The sequence below is a fragment of the Nomascus leucogenys genome, chromosome 13 (genome assembly GCF_006542625.1).
Source record: "Nomascus leucogenys isolate Asia chromosome 13, Asia_NLE_v1, whole genome shotgun sequence".
Taxonomy (NCBI): domain Eukaryota; kingdom Metazoa; phylum Chordata; class Mammalia; order Primates; family Hylobatidae; genus Nomascus; species Nomascus leucogenys.
The window spans coordinates 19,263,458-19,287,293 of record NC_044393.1 but is presented as its reverse complement, the minus strand read 5'-3'; the positions used below and the strand labels follow the sequence as shown (position 1 = coordinate 19,287,293).

Below are 23,836 nucleotides of genomic sequence, written 5' to 3'. Positions count from 1 at the left end.
TCTTCTGGCTTTCTGGAAAATTACTGGGCTATAGTCTAACTATAAAAAAAATCAATCCCTTAAGATCCCAGTAGCCCTGGGGAATAGGCAGTGTGGAAAAGGGCAAAGAAGAAATTAATTGGGTGGAGGACAGTGCTAACATTTGCTGGGCATACTCTGTGCTGAGCACTTCCTCACACACTCCATGTAATCCTCATGGGAACACTGTCAGGCAGACATTCCTAGTCCCAGGTCACAGACAAGGAAACTGAGGCTCAGAGAGGTGAAGTTACTTGCCCAAGACGGAACCAAGGTCTGGCTAACTCTGACACCCATGTTCTTCCTTGCCACTGCCCTACCCTGTGTGGCCTTAGGTGAGCCTCTCTCTCTCTTTCTGAGCCTCCGTTTCCTCTTCCTGAGATGGGAATAGCTTGCCTGGCTCACAAAGGCTTCAGAAGGACCTAGACTCCTAAGTGCTTAGAAGCATGCCCAGCGCCCAGCCTGGGACTGGGATTGCCTTTTTTGTCATCCTTAAAGCTGACAACCTTGGAGCTCTGAAAGAAGAAAATCTAAGGCCCCGTTGAGGGACACGGGTGTGCCTCTGGGGCGATGGGATAGAGGAAAATCACTGGGTTCCCTCAGGTCTCCAAAGGAGGAAGGAGGGGAGGAGGCAGAGGGAGGTAAGTTGAAGGGGGAGGTGCCTTGGGTGTTGCTGTTTTTGTGACTGCTCAGCTGACGGCTTTCCAACCTGAGAAACACACATACACAATGTCTAACCTCTTCTGGCTTAAAATAGAGCCACTGAACCAAAAATGCCAAGCACAGGGCAGAGTCATCTGCCTGACGGGGCTAGACAGCTCCCCCATGGCCCCAGTAACATCCACCCTCAGTGGGCACACCTGACCAAACGCCTCTCAGCTGCACATCATGGGGCCCTCACAACAGTGGGGGAGCACAGCCAGCCACGGATCCTCAGCCCCATCCCGGAGACAAGGAAAGTGAGAACCAGAGAGGCGATGGGAGGGGGATAAAGCCAGCAGCATCTGGCCTGACAAGGATCATGACCTGGGGAACCAGACAGCCCTGAGTTCAATCCTGGCTCAGCCACAGCCTGGCTGGGAGGACTTGGCAGGTTAAGTATCTCTTGGCAGGTTAAGTGCCTCTGTGTCCTGTAAGGTGAGAGTCCTGTGAGTGATGTCTGTGACTATGCGTAGCACAGGCAGAGTGTTTGGCCCTGCCCCTGCTTCTGGAAAAAGAATTTTCGACATCTGCACACAGACAGTTGTGAAAAAGGAGGAGAAGCAGCTACTGGCTAAGGGGCACCTGGATAGTGACACAAAACAGCTTCTATAATCCTCTACACGGTCCTAAGGGGTGAGTGTCATTACTACCCCTGTTTCTCAGATGAGAAAACCAAGGCACAGGGAAGTACAAGTGTTCTGTTTATGGACACCCAGTGGTATGGTTTGGCTCTGTGTTCCCACCCAAATTGCATCTCCAATTGTAATCCCTGCGTGTTGAAGGAAGGACTTGGTGGGAAGTGATTGAATCATGGAGGCGGTTTTCCTCATGCTGTTCTTGTGATAGTGAGTGAGTTCTCACGAGATCTGATGGTTTAAAAGTGTTTGGCAGTCCCCCCTCCTCTCTCTCTCTCCCGCTGCTATGTAAGACGTAGCTTGCTTCCCTTTGGTCTCTGCCATGATTGTAAGTTTCCTGAGGCCTCCCCGGGCATGCGGAACTGTGAGTCAATGGAACCTCTTTCCTTTATAAATCACCCAGTCTCAGGTAGTTCTTCATGGCAGTGTGACAACAGACTAATACACCCAGCTAGGAAGTGGAGGAGCTGGAATTCAAACTCAGGTCTTATTGACTCCAGTTGTGTCCACAACCAGGCCCTCATTAACTCTCCCCTGAGTGGGCCCTGCCCTTCCCCTAAGATCAGGCCATTCCCCGCATCCCACTGTCTCCACGAAGTCTTTTCGGGCTCTTGTTGGGCTGTGGGTCCTTGGAGCCCCACTCACTCTGACTCTGAGACTTTAGCCCAGGTTTCTGCTCCTCTGAAGTCTGAGCAGAAATCAGAATATTAAACTTACTGATGCTGTTGCTAAAATTCAGGCTGAGGTAGTGGCACCAGCACCCTGCTTCTGGCCCACTGAGCTTCATCCTGCTTCTCAGGAGAAGAAGGGGTCCAAAGCCCTCTCTACCAGGTACTGGGGCCCATTTCTGCCTGGGAACTGAGTCGGACAGGCACTGGGTCAGACATCCCTACAGGCCCGGGCATCTGCTCAGTTGTGGTATCTGTAACGGTGGCTCACACTTCTAGACAAATCCTCAGGGCCAAGCTCAGCTCTCCGGCTCCACATCTACTGGTTCATTTAATCCTCACACCTACTGTATTAGTTCCCTGTTGCTGCTGCAATAAGTTATTACAAACTTAGTGGCTTAACACAAATGTATTATCTTCTAGTTCTGTAGGGTGGAGGGCTACACAGGTCTCACTGGGCTCAAATCAAGGCATTGGCAGGACTGAGTTCCTTTCTAGAGGCTTCCATATGGAAGTATGGCCTCCTCTGGGACCTGGAGGGCCTAGGCGGCAGGCTGGGCCTCAGGGGCTTAACATGCGTCAGCGACTTAATACAACAGAAGCTCAAAACTGGGGCTCCTGATTGGGGGTTGGGGGATGACCTTGCAATGTGTCATTCAGCCCCAGGTTTTTCCCACCTCGTGGGCTCCCTCTCTTCTAAAGACTTTAGGTCTCCGCATTCAGCCTTCTGGTGGGGGAAAGAGATGGAGCACGTGTAGGGCAGGGTTTTATGGGCCAGGCCTGGAAGTGGCATACGTCACTTCTGCCCATGTTCCATGAGCTAAGGCTTGGTCACATAGACCCCGCTAAGTGCAAGAAAGGCCGGGCAATGTGGCCAGCTGCACGCCCAACTCCACCTCCCCGGTGCATCCCGGATCCCCCCGTTTCTCTCCATCTTCACACATAGGACTACACTAGCCTTCGAACTGGCCTCCACTCCTAGCCGCCATCCCTTTTCCCCATGACAGCCAGGGCCTCTTTAAAAAATATGAATCAGATCATTGTGATGTTGTTGCGTGTGTGTTTGTGTGTGTGTTTGTGTGCCTGTGTTTGTAATACAGCCTTTCCATGGCTTTCAATAAACCCACTTAAGGGCTTGTAAGACCCTGTTGTGAAGTTGCCTGTTTGTCTTCCTTCTGCTCCCCCAAAGTATCTGCACCCCAATTCTCTGGGCTCCAGCGACACTGGCTTCCCTGTTGTTCTGGCTGCCAAGCCATGCTGAGTTCTGTTTTTAAGCAGCACCTTAGGTGCTTGGGGATTCACCTTCCCCAAGAAACTATCCCCTTTCCTTCTTTATCACTCTTGTCTCAGTTTTTTGTTTGTTTGTTAGCTGGCCCTCCTTACTAGGATACCACTTTACTTACGACAGGAATGTTGTTTGCACCAGTAGGTACTTGGTAAATATTTGTCAGAGGATTGACTGACTGAATTAAAGAAGGAAGGAAGGAGAGAAGGAAGGGAAGAAGGAATGAAAGGAAGGGAGGAAGGAAGGAAGGAGAGAAGGAAGGGAAGAAGGAATGAAAGGAAGGGAGGAAGGAAGGAAGGAAGGAGAGAAGGAAGGGGAGAAGAAATGAAAGGAAGGGAGGGAAGGAAGGAAGGGAGGAAGGAATGAAAGGAAGGGAGGGAAGGAAGGGATGGAGGAAGGAAGGGAGGGAGGAAGGAAGGGAGGGAAGAAGGGAGGAAGGAATGAAAGGAAGGAAGGAAGGAAGGGAAGGAAGGAAGGAAAGAAGGGAGGGAGAGAGGAAGGGAGGAAGGAAGGAATGAAAGGAAGGGAGGGAATGGAGGAAGGAAGGAAGGAAGGAGAGAAGCAAGAGAAGAAGGAAGGAAGGGAGGGAAGGAAGGAAGGGGAGGAAGGGAGGGAAGGGAAGAAGGAATGAAAGGAAGAGAGGAAGGAAGGAAGGAATGAAAGGAAAGGAGGAGGGAAGGAAGGAAGGGAGGCAGGAAGGAAGGGAGGGAAGAAGGAATGAAAGGAAGGGAGGGAAGGGAGGAAGGAAGGAAAGAAGGGAGGGAGGAAGGAAGGAATGAAAGGAAGGGAGGGAAGGGAGGGAAGGGAGGGAGGGAGGACGGAAGGGAGGGAGGGAGGACGGAAGGAAGGAAGGAAGGAAGACAGGAAGACTGGCACGAGGTCACAACATGAGTTAGTGGCGGGAACAGGACTTCTGCAGGCCCGGGGTTTGGGCCTTTGCTTCAGATCTCACTATTCACAGACACACGAACCCCGGGCAGGCGAGCGGGAGGCGGACAGGGGAGCGGCTCTTTGGGCCCCCACCCGTGGCGATCCCAGCCTCCAGGTTCCCGGCAGTCGCCCCGCCCCGCCTCGCCCGTCACAACCCTGCGGCGTGGGGCCGGGGCTGGAAGGGGCGGAGCGCGCGGTCCAGGCCCACGGAGCAGGTTGGGACCGGGGCGGGTACCGGGGCCGGGGCGCCTAGCGGAGGCCGAGCGTGCGCGCGGCCAGGCTGGTCCTGTGCACCCTGTGCTACCTGCTGGTGGGCGCCGCCGTCTTCGACGCGCTCGAGTCCGAGGCGGAGAGCGGCCGCCAGCGACTGCTGGTCCAGAAGCGGGGCGCTCTCCGGAGGAAGTTCGGCTTCTTGGCCAAGGACTACCGTGAGCTGGAGCGCCTGGCGCGCCAGGCTGAGCCCCACCGCGCCGGCCGCCAGTGGAAGTTCGCCGGCTCCTTCTACTTCGCCATCACCGTCATCACTACCATCGGTGAGCCGCCCGGAGCCTCCCTCCGCGCCGGCTCCAGCCCCAGCCGTCCCAGGGCGCCTCTGGGTTTCGGTCCCACCTCTGCCCCCGCCCAGCTGAGCTACTTCGGACGGCTCATTTCGGCTCACAGAGTCTCCCTGTCTCCTTTGCCTCCCTCTGCTGAATGGAGCTGTCAGCCCACGCAGGCAGGGACGGGAGGAATCAGTAAATCGAGTTTGCCAAAAGGCTGACCCAGGAGTGCTCAGAAAACGTCCAAGGGGCTTGGAGATAGATGAAGCGGGGCTGCGAGACCAAGTGGCTGGAGTTGCTTTTCCTTGCCTGGTTGCCTCACACTTGCTGTGTGACCTTAGACGAGTTGCTCAACCTCTCTGAGCCAGAGTTTTCTGTAAAACAGTGTCACTAATCGGCCTTATCTCAGGGCTGTGGTGAGAGTTATTATTCAGGAGACAGACTATGCACAGACAAGGCCTGTACTAAAATATGACACACACAGAGCACTACAAAGAAAAGATCAATTTTTTATTATTGCAATTGTTATTGTTACCCCATGAGAATGGGGACCTAGTCTGTCTTAGGGACTGCTGTATGACCTGTGCCTAGCATGCAGTAGATGATCAATAAATACTTGTTAAAGGAATGACTGATAACCACAGGCTCTGGACCTTGCCCTCGGGGATGCAGAGCATTTCCTCTGGAGCATCTGGACCACCAGCTGTTGCCATTACTACCATCTGGCTGGTACCTGCTGAGCCTAAGCCTGGGGGAACAGGAAGGAGAGAAGCGGGCTCTGCAGGGCTACAGGCTTGGTGCCGGCCACTCCCCAGGCTCCAGCTGTGAGTGTCCCGGCACCCCCCTGGGGCTTGGATCACCAGCCTGAAAGCCAGTGCCTTGCAGAGTTTCCCCATAACGCTCTTGCAAGTGAATGTGAGCTGTGGTTTCTGCAGTGGAGTTAAAAGCATGAGTTCTGGAATCACAGAGACTGGAGTTCTGTTCTCGTCTCTATTACCACCTGCCTTCTCTGGCAATTGATTCTACCTGTCCAAGCCCTGGTTTCCCCAAAGGCAAAATGCAATTGTTCCTACCTCACTGGGTGGCTGCCAGGTTTCAGTGAGGTCAAGCATGTAACATGCTTGGCACAGTGCCTGAGGCCAAGTAGGCACTATTCATTAGTAATAATTCATTATTTGCCAACGTGGCTCCAGCTCTTATTCAGCTCTTTTGCCCCCTCCTGTCCACATGGACACCCCTGCTTCCTATTTCGGTACAGCCTGAGACCCTCCTGGTTACCGTGCCCACTGGTCTGGGATGCTGTCAACTTGTTCTCTCTGCCTTTATCTACATTCTTTGGAGGCTTGCCAGGTGGTTTTGGCCTCTTATCCTGGTTCTTTACCTCTGAGGTACATCTGGGAGGCTGATGTAAGAGACTCAAATGGAAACAGGAGGAATTTTGCTTTTTCTGGCCACTTGGGGGCACCACCACCCTCTGTGGTCTAGTCCGCTTAAGCCAGCTTTGCAGAGAGCCAGGTGCCAGGCCCCAGGAATTTAGGCTTTGCTTGGATGGGAGAGAGGCACTGAAACAATGGAGGGTGCTGGTTAATAGCTCAGGCCCGTGGAAGGTGCTGGTTAATAGCTCAGGCCTGTGGAGGGTGCTGGTTAATAGTTCAGGCCCGTGGAGGGTGCTGGTTAATAGCTCAGGCCCGTGGAGGGTGCTGGTTAATAGCTTAGGCCTGTGGAGGGTGCTGGTTAATACCTTAGGCCTGTGGAGGGTGCTGGTTAATAGCTCAGGCCCGTGGAGGGTGCTGGTGAATAGTTCAGGCCTGTGGAGGGTGCTGGTTAATAGCTCAGGCCTGTGGAGGGTGCTGGTTAATAGCTCAGGCCTGTGGAGGGTGCTGGTTAATAGCTCAGGCCCATGGCCTTTGGGCAGTTTTGTCCCTCTGAACCTAGTTTTCTTATCTATAAAATGGGAATAACAACATATCATATAGTCATTGGGAGGGTTAAATCTGATAATCCATGCAGAGTACATACGTGGGTTAGTTACTGTCATTATTAGTTATTATCATTATTCATTTCACTCTCTGCCAAAACCTGGCACAGTCCCAAACAGCTGGAAGCCTTTTATTCCTAAAGAGACTCCTCTGTTTCTCACCAGCACCCTCTTCAACTCGGTTTGATTCAATAAACTTTCATTGAGCTTCTAGTCTACGTCAGGCTCCGTGCAGGACCTTGGTGATGGGGACTACATCACCATCGTCCCTGCCCTCACAGAGCTCAAAGTCTAGTGATGAGCAGACCCCCTTTCTCCCAAAAATAACAGAGAGGCAAAGTGATAGGGCTATGCAACAGAAATGTGGAAGTGGAGCCACAGGCCTTTAAATGTGTGTAGTGCTGATATTCTGAATAAGTTATATATGCACATAGTACACACTTCACAGGGCACAAAAGGGTATGGAATGAAAAGGAATTCTCCCTCCCACCCTGTCTCTCAGCCCATAAATTCCTCTTCCTGGGTCAAATACAGTTACCAGTATTTGTGTGTCCTTCTAGATATATTATCTGCTTATATATTCCTTTAACACACACACACATGTTGTATAGACATTATACACACAGTTTTGTCTCTTTTTTCACTTATAGAATATATGTTGATGTCTTTACATCAGTCTCTAAAGAGCTGCGTCATCTTATTTGTAGGGTTTCTCAGCCTTGGAACTACTGACATTTGGGGCTGTGGGGACTGTCCTGTGCATTGCAAGATGTTTAGCAGTGTCCCTGGCCTCTACTTTCTAGATGCCAGTAGCACCCAGCCATCCCCACTCCTCACCCCCATTTGTGACAACCAGAATGTCTCCAGATGTTGCCAAATGTCCCCTCAAGGGCAAAACCACTCTCGATCGACAACTGCTACTGTGTAGTATCCCATGGTTTGGATGGCACTGTATTTAACCAGGCCCCTTTGGACGAACACTGACATTGTTTCTCATTTTCACTATGACCGACAATGCTGCAATGATGACTCAAGTGCACACATATTTTTGCTCATATGTGTATATTGAAGGGCTAACTTCCTAACTGTGGAACTACCTTGGTCAAAGGATTTGTATTTTTTACTTTTTGGCAGGTAGGGCCAATCTGTTAGAGGAGGTGCATTCTTCTTGGGAACATCCACCTGACTCTTCCTGGAGTACAGGCTCCTTTGAGAATACCATGAAAGCAATTGCTCCTCTTTCCAGGAAAAGACACACAATGAGATACCCATTCATTCCCCTGCAATGGCACGGTGTTCCAGGACTCGAGATTGCCCAGTCGTGTTTAGATTCTCTATAGTAGTTGAAGGGACCCAGTAAGAATCGCCACGCCAGACAATCAGAACCAAAAGGTGTTCAGTGCGGCAGGCTGAGCAGTGGAGGGGGAGGTAGTCAGGAGAAAAGGCAAGAGAAAAGGCACGTGGAGAGGACATGCTGACTGGGGAAGCAGCTCAGGGTGTAGCTGGAAAGTGGGGAAAGTTTTGCTTTTTTTCTTCATCAAGGCATAATTTACACACAGTAGAACTCACCATTTTCCTGTGTACACTCCTGACAGATGAATACCTGCCATGTAACTGCAGCCACGGTCAAGACGGAGCATTGCCATCAACCCCCAAAATTCTACCATGCCTTCTGTAGTTAAGCCTGCCCCCAACCCCAGCTACTGGCAACCAACCACAGATCTGTTCTCTGTCGCCACAGTTTTGTCATTTCCAGAATGTCATTTATAGGGAACCATGCAGTCTGTAGGCTTTCGAGCTCGTCTTCCTCTACTCAGCTTAGACATTTGAGATCCATCCTTGGTTGCCGCAAGTTACAGGAGTTTCATGCAGTTGCTGAAAAGAAATGCAGTGTTTGGATGCCACACAGGTTGTTTATCCATTCCCCAGTCGAGGGACACTTGGGTTGTCTGCAGTTTGGGGTGATGAATGACCTAGTTAGGACTAGTATTTGGAGATGCCCTTCCAGCCCTGGGGACAGGGAGGGACACGCCAGGCAGGCAGGCTGCGGGCGGGACTGTCGTCAGCTGGAGCTGGGCGCTCACAGCCCTCCCCTCCGCTCTCCCTGCCTAGGGTACGGCCACGCCGCGCCGGGTACGGACTCCGGCAAGGTCTTCTGCATGTTCTACGCGCTCCTGGGCATCCGGCTGACGCTGGTCACTTTCCAGAGCCTGGGCGAACGGCTGAACGTGCTGGTGCGGCGCCTCTTGTTGGCGGCGAAGCGCTGCCTGGGCCTGCGGCGGACGCGCGTGTCCACAGAGAACCTGGTGGTGGCCGGGCTGCTGGCGTGTGCCACCACCCTGGCCCTCGGGGCCGTCGCCTTCGCGCACTTCGAGGGCTGGACCTTCTTCCACGCCTACTACCACTGCTTCATCACCCTCACCACCATCGGCTTCGGCGACTTCGTGGCACTGCAGAGCGGCGAGGCCCTGCAGAGGAAGCTCCCCTACGTGGCCTTCAGCTTCCTCTACATCCTCCTGGGGCTCATGGTCATTGGCGCCTTCCTCAACCTCGTGGTCCTGCGCTTCCTTGCTGCCAACGGCGACTGGCCCGAGCGCGCTGCCCGCCGCCCCAGCCCGCGCCGCCCGGGGGCGCCTGAGAGCCGTGGCCTCTGGCTGCCCCGCCGCCCGGCCCGCTCCGTGGGCTCCGCCTCTGTCTCCTGCCACGTGCACAAGCTGGAGAGGTGCGCCCGCGACAACCTGGGCTTCTCTAGCCCGGGGGTCATGCTTGGCGGGCAGGCCTCCAGGCTCGGGGCCCGGCGGAAGTCCATCTGACAACCCCACCCGGGCCAGGGTCGAATCTGGATCGGGAGGGTCTGGCTTCAGCTATCAGGGCACCCTCCCCAGGGATTGGAGACGGGTGAGGGGCCTCTAGGCGGTCTTCTGCTACGAGCAGTTTCTCATTACTGTCTGTGGCTAAGTTCCCCTCCCTCCTCTCCAAAAATATATTACAGTCACATCATAAGCACAAACCAGGCTCCAGGGTCACCCTGTAGGAGCAAATTCCTTGTAGTCCAAATTGTATGAGGGCGTGGCCACATCAGCACCTAGGAGAGGCTCTGCACAGGTCCACTTCAGAGCCGACCCTCCAGAGCAATTTTTCTGTTGTGAAGAGGCTGGTTTTCTGAGTAACGGTTGAAATGTGCAACTTTCAACACTGGAATCTTCGCTGGAATTAGTGAGGTCAGAAGCTCACACTACGAGAAGCATGGGGAACAAAGGTGGACCAAATGGGACCGTGTACAGTCCGGTGTGGACAAGTGGGTCAATCTGTGCGCTAAACGATCTCTCATTCTCTGCCCAGTGTATAGAGTGGAATCAGCCCATGAGTGAATGATGGCCTCTTTCCCCCAGATGGCTGATGCTCTTTGTCCCTGGCCAGTCCCACTTCAGGATGAGGGAGGCCTTGCTGTCACCCACCCGCCATGTCACTGGGGCCACTTGGACACAGCAGAATGCCATGGGACGAGCTCTCTTCTGGGTCCTGTCAATCACCAGCAATATGACCTTGGAGAATCGCATCTTCTCTCAGGGCCTCAGATTCCACATCTGTAGAATGACTGGGTTCATCCAGAACCCTGCTCCCTCTTATGCATCTCTGGCAGGACTTTCTGGAACAGGCCCCTGCACCATAAGGGGGCAGAGACAAAGCCCGAGGTGTGGCATCCTGGCACCCCGTGGCACTCAGCCACTTCCCCTGGCTTCCCAGATAGGGCTGTCTCAACACAAAGCATGAACAAGCCAGGTTAGAAAAGCCAAAAACTTTAATTTCAACATGAGCTACATGGTCATGAACACAATGCAACACGACCCCACTCCAACCCAAGGACCCCAGAAACCCTCCCTCCCTAAAGGCCTGGGCAGCTCCTGCTCCAAGAGAGGGAATGAGGGAAAGGTGGGTGGTTGGAGAGAGGCTCCCAGCCTAAGGACCCGGGCTCCTGCCTTCCCACCACCTGCCCAGGAAGCAGTCATAGAGGGAAAGGGCTCCAGAGGTGATGCCCACAGCCCTGGGTTCGGCTCCACTCTGACCTCACTGAAGCGCTGGGTTAGACGGGCACCGTCAGCCCACCTCACAGCCTCGGCCTCGGGTGAGCTCGTGGATGCTAATGCTTTCCGTCCACTCTGAGGTGCTGCTCCAGATGTGGGGCCCTCCCAGACGGCCTCGGAGACACCATGGGGGAACAGGGAGAGGGGCTCAGTCCCCGGGCCTGACACAGCGCTGCTGCTCAATAAATAAATGCAGGTGACCTTGCCTGACGCAACAGCTGTGCCTCCAGAGGGGGTGGGACTCAGTACTGTTTCTGACACGGAAATGCACCCAGGAGCTCTTGGCTGAAGGGAATTGGCTTGTGAAGTGCATAACCACCCCCTAAGCCATCTGCTCCACCTCTGGGTGTAAAAGAGTGAGCTCTGGGCTGTTGGAGAACCGAGTTCCAGTCCTGCCCACCCACTAACACTGTGGGACCTTAGGCGAGCACTCTCCCCTCCCAGGACCTCAGCTCCCCGCTTTGAAATGGGGATGACGGCACAGGCCACCACCTACTCCCCAGGGGCTCTTGTGAGGGCCGAAGGGCACACTCGAGGTAAAAGCATTCTGAAAACAAAGTCTGAAAAGCACAACAGGAAGGCCAGGTCTCACTGCATCTGAAGGTTTGGGGAGGACTTCCCTGAAATGAAACGCCCACAGCTGCTCCCATTCCCTCACTGCCCCAGGCAGGAGCTGGTGCTTCCTAACTCTCCCTCCAGTTGGTCCTGAAGAGGCTATGGCCCCTTACAAGGGGTCTCCACCCAGGGATCAAGGTCTAGACCCAATCCTGTGTACCCTCAGCCAGCTGGGCCAGCCCCCCAGGAGAGCTAAGTCTCCCTGGCAACCCTCTCCCCCAGACCCAGGCCCAGAGAAGTCACTGGCTTATAGAGGTGGAGCCCAGTAGGGCTGTGCAGCCCAGGGCTTCGAGGCCAGGAATCCTTGTCCCAGCAGACATGCACTGGAGCAACAGTCTCCTGTTGCCTGAAGAACAATGGAGCCCCTAGTTTTTCCCCCTTTGTGCCCTTGCTGAGGGGTCTTGTGTGAGTCACTTCCTGTTTCTGGGCCTCAGTTTCCCAACCTCTCAGATGGGCTACAGCTTGTCCTGCCCATTTTTGGGGGCTATTAGGCTTCAAAGAAAGAAGGGAGGAGGAGGTATGGGCAGTGGCAGCCCCACCTCATACTGCCCTGGCTCCGGCTCAGCCTCTATTGGGAGGAGGGGACCCAGGCTGGGGGTGCCACTGAACACACAGGTGACTCCAGGGGTGGCTTTTCCCCCAAGCTGGGTCTTGATTTCCTTGTCTGTAAAATGGAAATGGACTAATGGTCCCAAAGGCCCTTCCCCTTTGCTATGTAAAGGGGGTTCTGGAGAAGGAGAATGGAGATGGCTCCTTCCCCTGGTATCCTGCATGTGATCTTGGCCCAGAGATTGAAAATAGTCACCCCCTGGAGACCCCAGCCCCCCAATGGCCCCCCGTGCCAGCCTCTGTGCTCGTCTTCAAACAGTGCAGCCTGAGTCAGCAAGGGGCCAGGCAGTAGCGGGGACAGGATGGGCTTGAAGCTTCTCCGAAGCTAATGATGAAAATGTCACTCCCCTCCCCAAACCCCCATCCCTTGGTGAGGACAGACCGTAGTTCCCACACCCAATGGTCACAGCCCCTGGGAAGGGGCACATGCTCACGATGATACAAAGAAACAGGGCTCCAGCCCCCAGCTGCTCCACCCCTCCAGGAGGTGAGCGGGATTTCACAGAACAAACAAGAAAATCATTGAGGGGGCCCTTACTGACCACCCCCAGGTGTTGTTATTGCTTCGGAGCTCTCTCTCTCTTTATAAAGGCTGTGCAGACACCAGGGGAAGGGCTCAGGCTGTCAGGGCCAGGCCCCTGCTCCCTCTGGTTGGAACAGCCAGGCTCTGCCCTGTTTTTGAAAAGCTACCCCTGAACAACCACAGCTGTGATGGCTGGAGAGAGAAGGCGCTCTCCTGGCTCAAAATATTCCAATGGTGAGTAATAAACGAACAGCAGAGAAATCACACTGGTTAGAAAAACAAACAGGCAAGGGGCCAATTCTGTGCCTTGAATGTGAGTCCCTCCAGAGCCCTGCTCCTTCTGCCCCCAGCCTTGGGATTCCACCCACCACGGTCCCAGGAAGCTCTGAAGGCCTCCTGGGTAAAGGGGGTGTCTCCATCTCCCCTTCCCAGTGCAGGGTAAGCAGCTCTGTGGAGGTGATATACATCGACCAGAACTTTAAAGGATACCCAGGGCTTCCACAGGCTAAGGGAAGGGAGGAATTTCCGGGTGGAAGGAGTTGCCTGGTGGGACTGGGACTGGGACCGGGACTGGGACCGGGAACAGGATGGGACCAAAGGCAGCCTGGGTGTCCTCAGGGGAAAACAACACCCTCTAATGGAGACCAGGCCCTCTCTGCCAAGGTCCTACAACCCTTAGGAGTGCCTCATAAAGAAAGTCAGTACCAAGAATAATAAATCAGAACAGCCGAGTATAACAGGCAGCTCCAGCTATAACCCTATGGGGGACAAGGGAAGGAAGGGGGCGGAGGAGGAGGGGCTGGCCTCCTGTGAGCCAGGCTGCCCCATCTAGGCCCAGGCCAACGAGGAGACAGTGGTCTCCTGGAATGTACTTGAGGCTCCTCTCCACCCCCGGTCCTGGGACTCTGTAAGGACTATGCATGAGCTAAGAACAGGCCCCGGGGCTTGGAGCACTAACTCTACCTAGCTAACCTGGACTACCCCCTACACAGCAGGGACTAGGTAAAGAGTGGCAGGCTTCTGGGTGCCTCCCAGGGGAGGTGGCAGAAATGTGCTTCTATAAAGAGGGGCCAGCCTCCATCCTCCCTTGCATGCAAAAGGGCTCCCTCAGGCCCCAGGGAGGGCTGGGCTGGGAAGGCAGCTACCCAGGCCTGCTGGAAAAGGAATCTCCCAGTTCTTACACTCATGCCTCTTCACTTTTCTCTCCTACCACCATCTTTCCTTCAGCCAAGGTAATTGAGGCCGGGGCAGTGGGTTCTGCCCTTAGTATAGGATGTTTTTTTAAAAAGACTAAAATAGGGGGGCTCTATTTGCCTCCCCAGCCCCCTGGCCTGGAGGCAGTGGGGGTAGACAAGAAGATCATTGACCTCATGCAACAAGGAGGGGTTCTCCAATTTGAGAAACCCTTATCTTGGCACCGCCAGTCCCAATCCCAACTTTTCTTAGCCTCCCCCTCCAATACAGCACCCCCAAATGCTCTCTAGGGTTGGGGTTCTGGAAACTCAGGTTCCACAGCTCCTCCACCAGAACACAGACGACAACATTCTTTCTAGTCCGCCAGCGGTTCCTAAACTAGCTTGTTGCAATCCCATGAAGCGAGGCACCTGGGGGTCTATGCCAGGCCCCCAGCACCTCCTCCTTTCCTTTGGTCCCTGCTGAACCCCAATTCCTAGAGCCACCAGAAGAGGGGCAGGCAGGAGGGGACGGACGGATGGACTCGGACAGGCTGCGGCAAAGCTCCTTCCACGGGCAGGCAGAGGGAAGCTCAAGCTCCTCTTCAAGTGGGGGGCTCTGGGCCCCTGGGAGCTGGCTCCGGATCCTTGCAAAGCTGCCCCTTCATCTCTGGGGCAGGAGTAGCTGCCTGAACCCGGTGCCGCAGGAAAGACACTTGCTGGTAATTGGCACCATGGAGATGGCCGGCTGGGTTCTGGACTTGGCTCTGGGCAGCGAGCTTCCGAGGAGGCAAAAATAGGGGGAGAAGTTGGACAGAGTTTGGGAAGGGAGAGTGGTCTGCTCTGCCACCTCAATCTTTCCTTTCTCTGGACTGCAGCCACATCCACCAGGTCAAGAACCGGCCAAGTCAAAAGTGTAGCCAATCCCGTTGGGAGAGGGGAGGTCTCAGGGGGTAGGAGGCAAAGAAGGGGTGAGGAGGGGCCCAAGGGGGGCAGGTCTCCCCGTTCTGCTTCCCCACTGTGGGGGAGAGCCCCGTCCTCCTGTTCAATGTGCCCCTGGGCCTGGGGTCCCAGGTCAGGGCTGGGTGGTCTCCAGGCCATCTTGGGGAGCCCCTCCCCATCCCAGCACTAAGATCGCTCTCCGCAGGGCCCCACGGTGCTCTCGAGGGACAACTGGGATGCCTGCCGGAGCAGGGGGCCTGTGGCTGGGTCCACCATGGAGGAGGTGGGGAAGAGCTTGTACCAGCCCACGGCCAGGGTGGTCAAGTCCAGCTCCTCCAGCAGCACGCGAGCCACACCCATGAACTGCTTCCGCTCCATCCGCCCGTAGTTCCCCCACACGATCACCTGCAGGGCAAGAGACACAGTGGTTCAAATCCTGCCAGTGCCACTCACAGGCCCAGAAGCAGAACCTGGGTCACCCCCATGCCCAGTCCACCTCAGTCCTGTGATTTCTACCTCCTCAAAACTGCAATTCCTCAACAGGCCTTTCTTATCACTGGGCACCACGCCAAGCCCCTGGCCTCCAGAGGTTGTTGATGGTAATGGTGACAGTGATGATGGTAATGGGTAGAACACTTGCTGTAGGCAAAACTGCAAATACTTTTCCTGCACACGGCACACATTCCACTGGCACCAGAATGTTACCAGGTAGGTACTATTAGGGTCCCCTATTTACAGATGAAGAAACCGAGGGTCAGAAGGGAACTTGTTCAAAGTCGCATAGTAAGTTGTGGAGCTCAGTTCAGCCACAGTGAACTGAGGGCCTCACCTATTTCCTCCAGGCGAGGCCCTCCAGAGACACCCCCCGCCAGGGGTGCCCTCCTCTCATTCTGGTACTGTGCATATGTGCTCGTGCACACACACACGTGAGCGCGCCAGTGCCCCTCACCTGGAGGACTTTGCCCTGGGGACTCTCGGGAAACAGCAGCACCTGGTTATACAGCGGGTCCAGCGACTTGCGAGCGACTTTGGTCTTCTTCTTGGCAATGCAGATGCCATTCTCTAGCAGGTAGGCCTTGATGTAGGCCGCTGGGGACAGAGGCCAGCAGGGGTGAGTTCTAGTTTGGCCCTCAAATGGTGGGCAAAGGGTGCAACAGAGGGAGGCTGCCCACCCTCTGCTGGAGATAGGTGTGCCCCCGTGGGGTCTGGGGAGGACGCACCAGGACACATGGGGGGTGGGCATTTGGGGGCGGCAGGTACAGCTGGGCTTGGGTGCAGCCTGCCCCACCTCCTCTGGTGGTCCTCACTGTCTCCACCCTTCCTTTGCTCACTCTGTGCTCACCTGTTTCCTCTCTCAGTCCGTAATGTGCCCACCCCCTCCCTGGCTTATGCATCTATCTGCTGACCCACTCACTCACCAAGCCTGAGCACCTACTGCACGCCAAGAACCCTGCTAGGCACTGGGGTATAATGATAAGCTGGAAAGATGGTCCCTGCCTTCCAGGAGCTCAGTCCAGTGGAGGAGAGGAACAAGGTCAACAGACAATCTCAACTGGCTCTTCAAACAAACCCTAAACTACCAGTTCCACAGAAGACATTAGAGTTGGGACAGGGTCCCCACAGTTGGGCCCAATTTTCTCTCTTCAAGGCCCTCAGTACCCATCAGGATATCCTCCCTGACCTCCACCCCCACCTTGCAGGGGAAGGTAGGCCCCAGACCTGGCAGTGTCTTGGAGCCTGGCTTGGCTGTCAGTCCCCGAGCCTGGATAATGTCCACTTCCAGCTGACCATTCCGCTCCTGCAGACCAATCTCCACATCCCCTGGAAGAGGCACCAAGAGATGAGACTGGGAAATGGTTCAGAAGCTCAAGCTGGGACTCGGCTCTTCTCCTTTACTTAGGGCTGAAACCCCCTTCCCCTGCTCCCAGCCCAGAATAAGACCAGAACCAACTCCCACCAAGTGCCTAGGCTCTGCTGAGGGCTTAAGAGTGTGCCCTGGGCTCTAGGCGGCATGCGCAGAGGATGGATCAACAGGCAAAGGGGAAGGAGGGAGAGATGCTGAGCTTCTGGTGTGACACACACCTCCCCTAGTCCATTTGAAACCAGCCTTGGGGCACTCACCCATGGGTGTGGTGGCCAGGGTCTGGCGGCCCACAAACTGTGCCGGCCCCATGCTTCCCAGGAAGTCACTGAACTGGGCGTCCGACGCCAGGCAAACTCCTCCATAGTTAAGGCTGCAAGAGGAAAAGATGAGACAAAGCACACATTCCCAGTGGTTTACTGACAACTCTGCACTCAAGCAGTCAACCTCCACGAAATGGATATGCTGATACTTCCCTCTTGGGATGGAGATAAGGTTTACCCAGTATCTGGCTCATGTGGTTTAGTGCCTTGATACTCAAAGTGTGGTTCAGAGACCAGCAGCATCAGCATCACCTGGGAACTAATTAGATACATAGAACTGCAGCCCACTCCACCCCCAGCTGCTGAATCAGAATCTGAATTTTAACACCAGCCCCAGATGATGCCCTTGCACGTAAAAGTGTGAGCTGCACTGCCAACGGCTCTAGACTCTGAGGGGTGCATTTCTTGCGGCTGCTTGGCTACCTAATATCCACTTCCCCTTCCTCTGGTAACAAGATCTCAAATTTTCTTTACGGAGCCCCCTCCCCATGGCACATGATCACAGTGGGGTGGAGGGAACAGCTCCTGAGACTGGGCCTCCAGCTCAGCCTGGCCAATCAGGGCATCCCTTCCCCTTGGCCAGTGATCAGCTCAGAGACAGGCACGTAGCCCAGTTCAGCCAACAAGAATCAGGCCCGGAAGCTTTGTTTGAACTATGGGGAGTGAGACGCTCTCTTTCCCACCAGACTTGAGCCCGAGATGCAGGACTGGAGCTTCTGGTGCTATGTAGCTACCATCTGCATCCCGAGAATGAAACCATCAAAATGACAGCATTGTGTGAGCTCCTGGATCAAGCTCTGCCTGAAGTAAGCTACTTCATCTTTTGGTTATGTTAAGTCAATATCAACAGCAACAACAAAGATAATTTTATTATTTTGCTTAAGACAGCTTTAGTAAGTTCTCCCCACTCCCTTCACTTCTCTAAGTATCTCTTTCCCATCTGTGAAATGGGAATAATAATGTCCCCATCTCCTAGGTCTGTTGTATGAAGTGCGATGAGGCACTAAGTACCATGCCTGATGTGCCCCTGTTATCCTGAGGACCAAAGCACTTGCAACCCATTTTCTCATCTGATCCTCACCACAACCACAGGAGGTTTTCTTTTGTTGTTTTTCTTGTTTTTGTTTTTTTGAGACACAGTCTCACTCTGTTGCCCAGTCTGGAGTGCAGTGGCATGGTCTTGGCTCACTGCAGCTTCGAACTCCTGGGTTTAAGCAATTCTCATGCCTCAGCCTCCCAAGTAGCTGGGAATACAGATGTGTACCACCACGCCCGGCCAATTTTTGTGTTTTTAGTAGAGACAGTTTCATCACATTGGCCAGGCTGGTCTCCAACCCCTGGCCTCATGTGATCCACCCACCTCGACCTCCCAAAGTGCTGGGATTATAGGGGTGAGCCACCACGCCTAGCCCAAGAGGTTGGCTTTTGATCTTTATCACCATCATTTAAATAAGAAACACATTTGCCCAGCAAAATGGTGACCCTATTCCCTGGCCAGAGCTGAGGCATGCAGAGTTAGAGGCTTAACCCAAGCCAGGCCAATCAAAACCTCTCTCTGGGAAATAAAAAAGAGAATCCTGGAGACTAAAAGTCACAAGAACTGAGCCACATAAATGGTCTGCCCTCAGGCAAAACCCATAAACTCTACTAGCTACCCAGTCTTGGCTGCCCGATTCTTCCCTGAACCATTTGAGGTCCCTCAGTGTTCTGTTTTTATTTAAGTTATCTGCAGAGTTAATGGCAGAATATTCAGCCTGAGTGCTCTTCCTTTTCCTGATTTCCTACGACCCCTGGCCTGCTTTCCCCATTCAGACAGTAGCCAGGGTGTCCTATGTCGGCTGCCTGAGAGAAGGAATGACCCAGCAGGAGGTAGAGAGCAAGAGACTTGGGCTCTTGACTTTTCAGTTCCAAATCTAAGAAACAGACTTGAAAGAACAGGTACAAAACTAGGCTATCCTGCCCCGAAACAGACAAACCCTCAGCCTGGGACAGCAGAGGAAGTCAGGCAAGGAGGGAAGACAGCTGAGATGCTGCAGGATCCTTGCGGACAGTCTGTAGTCTGCAGCTGGTGAGTGCTGGGGGATGACAGAAAACTCCAGATAGGCTGGGGGGATCTGAAAGCAGAGGAGACTTGCACCCACCCTTCTTATTGGGTGGAGCTAAGGAAAGGGTAGAACACTTTACAGAAATGGCTGCTTGGGCTTCTTGTCAAGTAACCCCCTGGGAGATCTCTGAGGCTCCCTGTACGTCCCTCCGTACCCTAGAGAGGAACATATGATCCAGGTGCACTGGAGAGAAGGGCAGATCCATAGAGGCCTGGTGGTCTGGGCAAAGAGAAGTAGCTGAGACCAATGGGAAACAATGACCAAGGAGCACACAGTAAGATCACGTTCCAGGAGACACCAGAATGATGGATGATGATTGAGGACCACATACTCTGTCCCCAGTGTCTGAGCACCACAATAATAGCAGCCAATGCTACTGGACACGAGCCCTCACTGACATTCAGCTGGTACACCAGGTGTTATGGCCAGCATCCATTTGATCCATTCATTCAACCAACAAATGTTTACTGAGCACATACTATGCACTCTATTGTGTCCAGGCACTATTCTGGACACTTGGAATATGTTAGTGAACAGTGATTCCTGCCCTTGAGGTGCTTAGATTCTAGTGACATATTACACACAATTAATATCATAAACATTACGGTATGTTAGAAGGTGGTAAATGATAGAAATCTTAGGAATAAATAAGTAGAGAATTAATGTGGGCAGGGGGGGGATGTGGGCAGCAATACAAAATAGTGTGATCAGTAGCTGTGACTTGTGCTTCTTATTAAATACTTTGACTGTTACCCTGGGCCTGTTCTGGAAATTTACATGGATTCTCTCTACATAAACTCCCCCAGGACACAGGCATAACGTTTGGGAAAATCCTGAACCAAGTGAGTCTAAGTTTTCAGCAAACGGAGGACACAGCAGGACTTGATACAGAGATTAGCAACAGCGAACTCCCAGTGCTCACTAAATGCCACAAATGTCAAAGTGCTCTATACTTAGTAATTCATTTCGGTCTCACGGCAACCCTATGAGGTCAATACTATTACTGGGCCCATTTTATAGATGAGCTGGAGAGTTAAGAAACCTGCCCAAATCACACAGGTACTGCATGGCCCCACCCTATCCCTCGGCACTCACCTCTATACTCCAAGGCTACCTGCTCTCACACCTGCCACTAGGTCTGAAGGCTTATTTTCTGGCTGTGAGAATTCTGAATTTTGCTGGGGGAGCAAATTCAGCCTGTTGCACAGGGCAGGCTGGAAGCACCCGAGGGTTCATGCCCCAGAAGCAGCCCCCACCCAGTGACAAACTAGGAGTCTGCAGGGGGGATAATGCAGGTGAATGTTCACCCAGCCTCCCAAGGCTCCACAGTGGGCCCGAGCTCCAGCTGCCCTTAGTGGTAGCAGGCTCGATGACGCATCCGTTGTTAGCTCCCCTCTCTTCCCACCCCATTCCTTGCAGCTCCCACACTGGGGATTCCTGGGATGGCCTGCCAAATAACCAATTTCCACTTGACTCTTTGAATCAGGGTCTGCTCTGGAAGAAGCCAAACCAAGACAGAAGCTGAGTGGTATCTGAACCCAGAGAGTCAGGCTTCCAAGTCTATTATCTTAACAATTATGCAACAATGGTTTTTTTATAGACAGAAAGTATGGAAACGTAAAGTCACTTAGGTGTCTGGGGACTGAAAGGTGCACCCACTATTCTAGCAAAACCAAAGACCCTTAATTAACAGCACAGAGGCTATGGTCTGGACCAGGGGTCCCTAACCTTTTTAGCACCAGGGACCAGTTTTGTGGAAGACAATTTTTCCATGGACTGGGGCAGGGAGTGGGGATGGTTTCGGGATGAAACTGCTCCACCTCAGATCATCAGGCATTAGTTAGATTCTCACAAGGAGCTCGCAACCTAGATCCCTCTCATGCACACTTCACAGTAGGGTTCATGCTCCTATGAGAATCTAATGTCGTCACTGATCTGACAGGAGGCAGAGCTCAGGCGGTAACGCTCGCTCACTCACTGCTCACCTGCTCTGCAGCCTGGTTCCTAAGAGGCCAGAGACCAGTACCCCTGGGGGAGGCCCCTGGGGTTGGGGACCCCTGACCTCTTTCACACTGGTGACGTGGCCTTTCCTCCATGCCCCTGGGTCTCTTTTCCACCCTACCCTCCCAGCCATCTAGGGGGCCAGGCTCCATTTTGTACGGAGTGTCTGGGCTCCAAAAGCCTGAGAAATGGTGGGGGTCTCACGGATTCCAGGCATGGAAGGAGCGCAGCCTCCCAGGCAGAGGGAGGCCCTCTGCAGCCTGTAGTTGAAAGTTTCCTCCAACATCATCATTGTCTGCTTCTCAGTTCCTGGTGGGATTGTGAGCAGACAATGGGGAACTGGCAGGCCTGGTAATTAGCGGTAATTGTTTATAATATCTGGGCGGTTGCCTGATTTCCTATCCCAGGGAGCCTTGCTAGCTGCCAAGGAACCCGGCTGATGCCCCAGAAACCCTGAATAGGTTATCATGTCCTCCTGGGGGCTGGAGGAAGGAGGAATAAAGTGGTGGCTGGGCCCTACTGGCCAGAAATCCAACTGCGGTTCTTCCCTGGAGTACGAAAGAGGGCAGAGGCCGCAAAATCAAATCTGCCTCTACAACTCACTAGCCAACTGCTTGCTGTGTGACCTCTGACAAGTTGTTATTGTCTCTGCATTTCAATGTTCTTATCTGCAAATGAAATCACACTGCCTCATGGACAGTGTCTGGCCTTTTCGTTGGCCAGTGCCTGTGCTGTCTCAGTTTCAAATGTTTTTTCAAAATTTCTGCTTATGGCATCCATGAGCACAGGGGTATAAAAGAGCTTACTGAATTAAGTGCTGCATATGTGCTACAACTTTGACAAGTCCTTGTATGCAACAGGAGCTCAATAGATGTTCACTGCCAAACCGTACAGCAGGACTTACACTGGGAAAATAAAGGATGGGGTAAAGACTGGATTTGGCATAACGCAGACCCCGGATGCCAGTACTGTACAACCTGTGGCAAGTGTCTTAACCTCTCTGAACTGCAGTTTCCTCATGTAGAAAATGGGAATAAATAGTAATCACCTTGCTGAGTTGTTGGGGAGAGTCAGAAAGCTAGTGTGGGCAAGGTGCTTAGCACAGAGGACCTGCTGAGTGAATCAAAGGGTGAGATACAATGGCCTGCTGGGCCTGCTGCCTGGCCTGGGAGAGCCTCCTTGCCACATTCTTGGCATTTTCATGGCATTTCAGATTCTAGACTTGTTAGTAAGTACCATATCTGGACGCCTGAGAATAAGCCCAAGCCATTTTGGGGAGTACTGCAGCAGCGGGTCCCTTCGAGGGATGTGTGCCACTGGGACAGGTGCAAAGCCCTGAAACAGGATTACAACCCATGTTCTGCTGGCCTTTTATTTTGTGTTAATGGTGAAATGAGATTCCCTGCATTTCAAATCCTGTTACTTTTGTTTGTGGAGCTGAAACCCATTGGTCTTTTATTATTAACCTCTGAGCTTGGTTTGGCCCCTGGATTTTCTGTGTTCTTGATGGTGAAAGAAGTAACTGGGTCACGCAGGGGTTTGACTCCATTCTCTTCTCCAGATGGATCACTCGTATCAACAGCATCAGAAATTAAAAGGTTGCACAGCCCTTGTGGTGATTATGGGTTGTGTAGTTCTCAAAGGTTTAGGAGTTTATGGGTTCCCTGTCCATCCATTCACTACATGCTCGCCCGCCCATCCATCCATCCATCCATCCATCCATCCATCCATCCATCCATCGATTTATCCATCTATCCATCCATCTATCCCTTCATCCATCCATCCATTTATCCATCCATCCATCCATTTATCCATCCATCGATTTATCCATCCATCCATTTATCCATCCATCCATCCATCCATTTATCCATCCGTCCATTTATCCATCCATTTATCCATCCATCCATCCATTCACCCATCCATCCATCTGTCCATCCATTTATCCATCCATCCATTTATCCATCCATCCATTTATCCATCCACACATCCATCCATTTATCCATCCATCCATCCATTCATCCATCCATCCATCCTCCCACAAACTCACCAAGGCTACAATACAGTCAATTCTGCTGTAACATGAAATATACATTTCTAAAAATTACTGTGCAACGCAAAATCTTGCTATAAAAATCACAGAGCTTATGGGAAAATGGGGTCAGTGTCACATCAAAAAAAGAAAAAGGCAAGAATGCAGTAAAAATGAAAGCATGGTTTTAAATATGTTAAATGCTTTAGAAATGCATAAATACTACAATAAAAATGGCACTTGACCTTGAAAACGACCTGCAGTTTGCTTGTGGAAGTGGGTGTCAGAAGAGGTGTAGCCTGTGAGTGATTGTGAGGTGGTGAGGGAAAAACTGAAGTCAATGGAAAGTTGTACCACCAGGTGTGGACGGGTGTGGCTTATAATAGTAAACTGACGGTGCCATGGATGTCTGAGGCGCATGTGTTTTGTGTATTCTTATGTGGGTGCAGTTTTCTTCATTCACCCAGTGCTCCTTGTGGATGAAACTGCACCTGAACAAATGCAAAATTTATGTTATGCTCAAATTGTTCCCTAATACTTGAATCATGTTGGAACAAATTCTCGTTTTCAAAACAAGCACTGTAGCAGAATTGCCCTGTGCCAGGATATACCATATCACACAATCCTGACTCCGACTTCTCAAGCATTCAAGATATTTCCAAGCCTGACCACCTCTATGAGACTGTGTGTGGCTCATGGGTGCCAAGCCAAGGATTTATGTTTTTATTTGTCAAAAACTCATCTTGAGCCAAGCACTGATAGTACTATTTGTCAATGTTGCTCCATTTAATCCTCTTAACAACTCTATAAAAGCTA

The 23,836-nt window shown here is 52.8% G+C and overlaps 2 protein-coding genes across 3 annotated transcripts in view; one reads left to right on the top strand and one right to left on the bottom strand.

The window, feature by feature from the left end:
- Window positions 1-1,185: 1,185 nt before the first annotated feature.
- KCNK15 (potassium two pore domain channel subfamily K member 15) lies at window positions 1,186-11,045 on the top strand. The gene is made up of 4 exons (XM_012511654.2): window positions 1,186-1,309; window positions 2,155-2,279; window positions 4,492-4,771; window positions 8,868-11,045. The coding sequence occupies exons 1-4, from the start codon at window positions 1,186-1,188 to the stop codon at window positions 9,566-9,568; spliced, it is 1,230 nt and encodes a 409-aa protein (XP_012367108.2). The 3' UTR covers window positions 9,569-11,045.
- The window catches only part of RIMS4 (regulating synaptic membrane exocytosis 4), a 58,783-nt gene continuing 45,486 nt past the window's right edge, over window positions 10,540-23,836 (bottom strand). For both annotated transcript variants that reach the window (XM_030826051.1, XM_030826052.1), the window contains exons 3-6: window positions 16,823-16,935; window positions 16,421-16,522; window positions 15,651-15,790; window positions 10,540-15,106 (exon numbers count right to left, since the gene is read on the bottom strand). In XM_030826051.1, the coding sequence (XP_030681911.1) occupies window positions 14,888-15,106; window positions 15,651-15,790; window positions 16,421-16,522; window positions 16,823-16,935 (574 nt within the window). In that variant the 3' untranslated portion in view covers window positions 10,540-14,887. The remainder of the gene's footprint in view (window positions 15,107-15,650; window positions 15,791-16,420; window positions 16,523-16,822; window positions 16,936-23,836) is intronic.

Coding starts and splice junctions, on each gene's coding strand:
- KCNK15 (XM_012511654.2), top strand. CDS start 1,186: ATGCGTAGCACAGGCAGAGTGTTTGGCCCTGCCCCTGCTTCTGGAAAA. Junction 1,310..2,154: donor GGCTAAGGGGCACCTGGATA/GTGACACAAAAC, acceptor CCTGCTTCTCAG/GAGAAGAAGGGGTCCAAAGC. Junction 4,772..8,867: donor CACCGTCATCACTACCATCG/GTGAGCCGCCCG, acceptor CTCCCTGCCTAG/GGTACGGCCACGCCGCGCCG.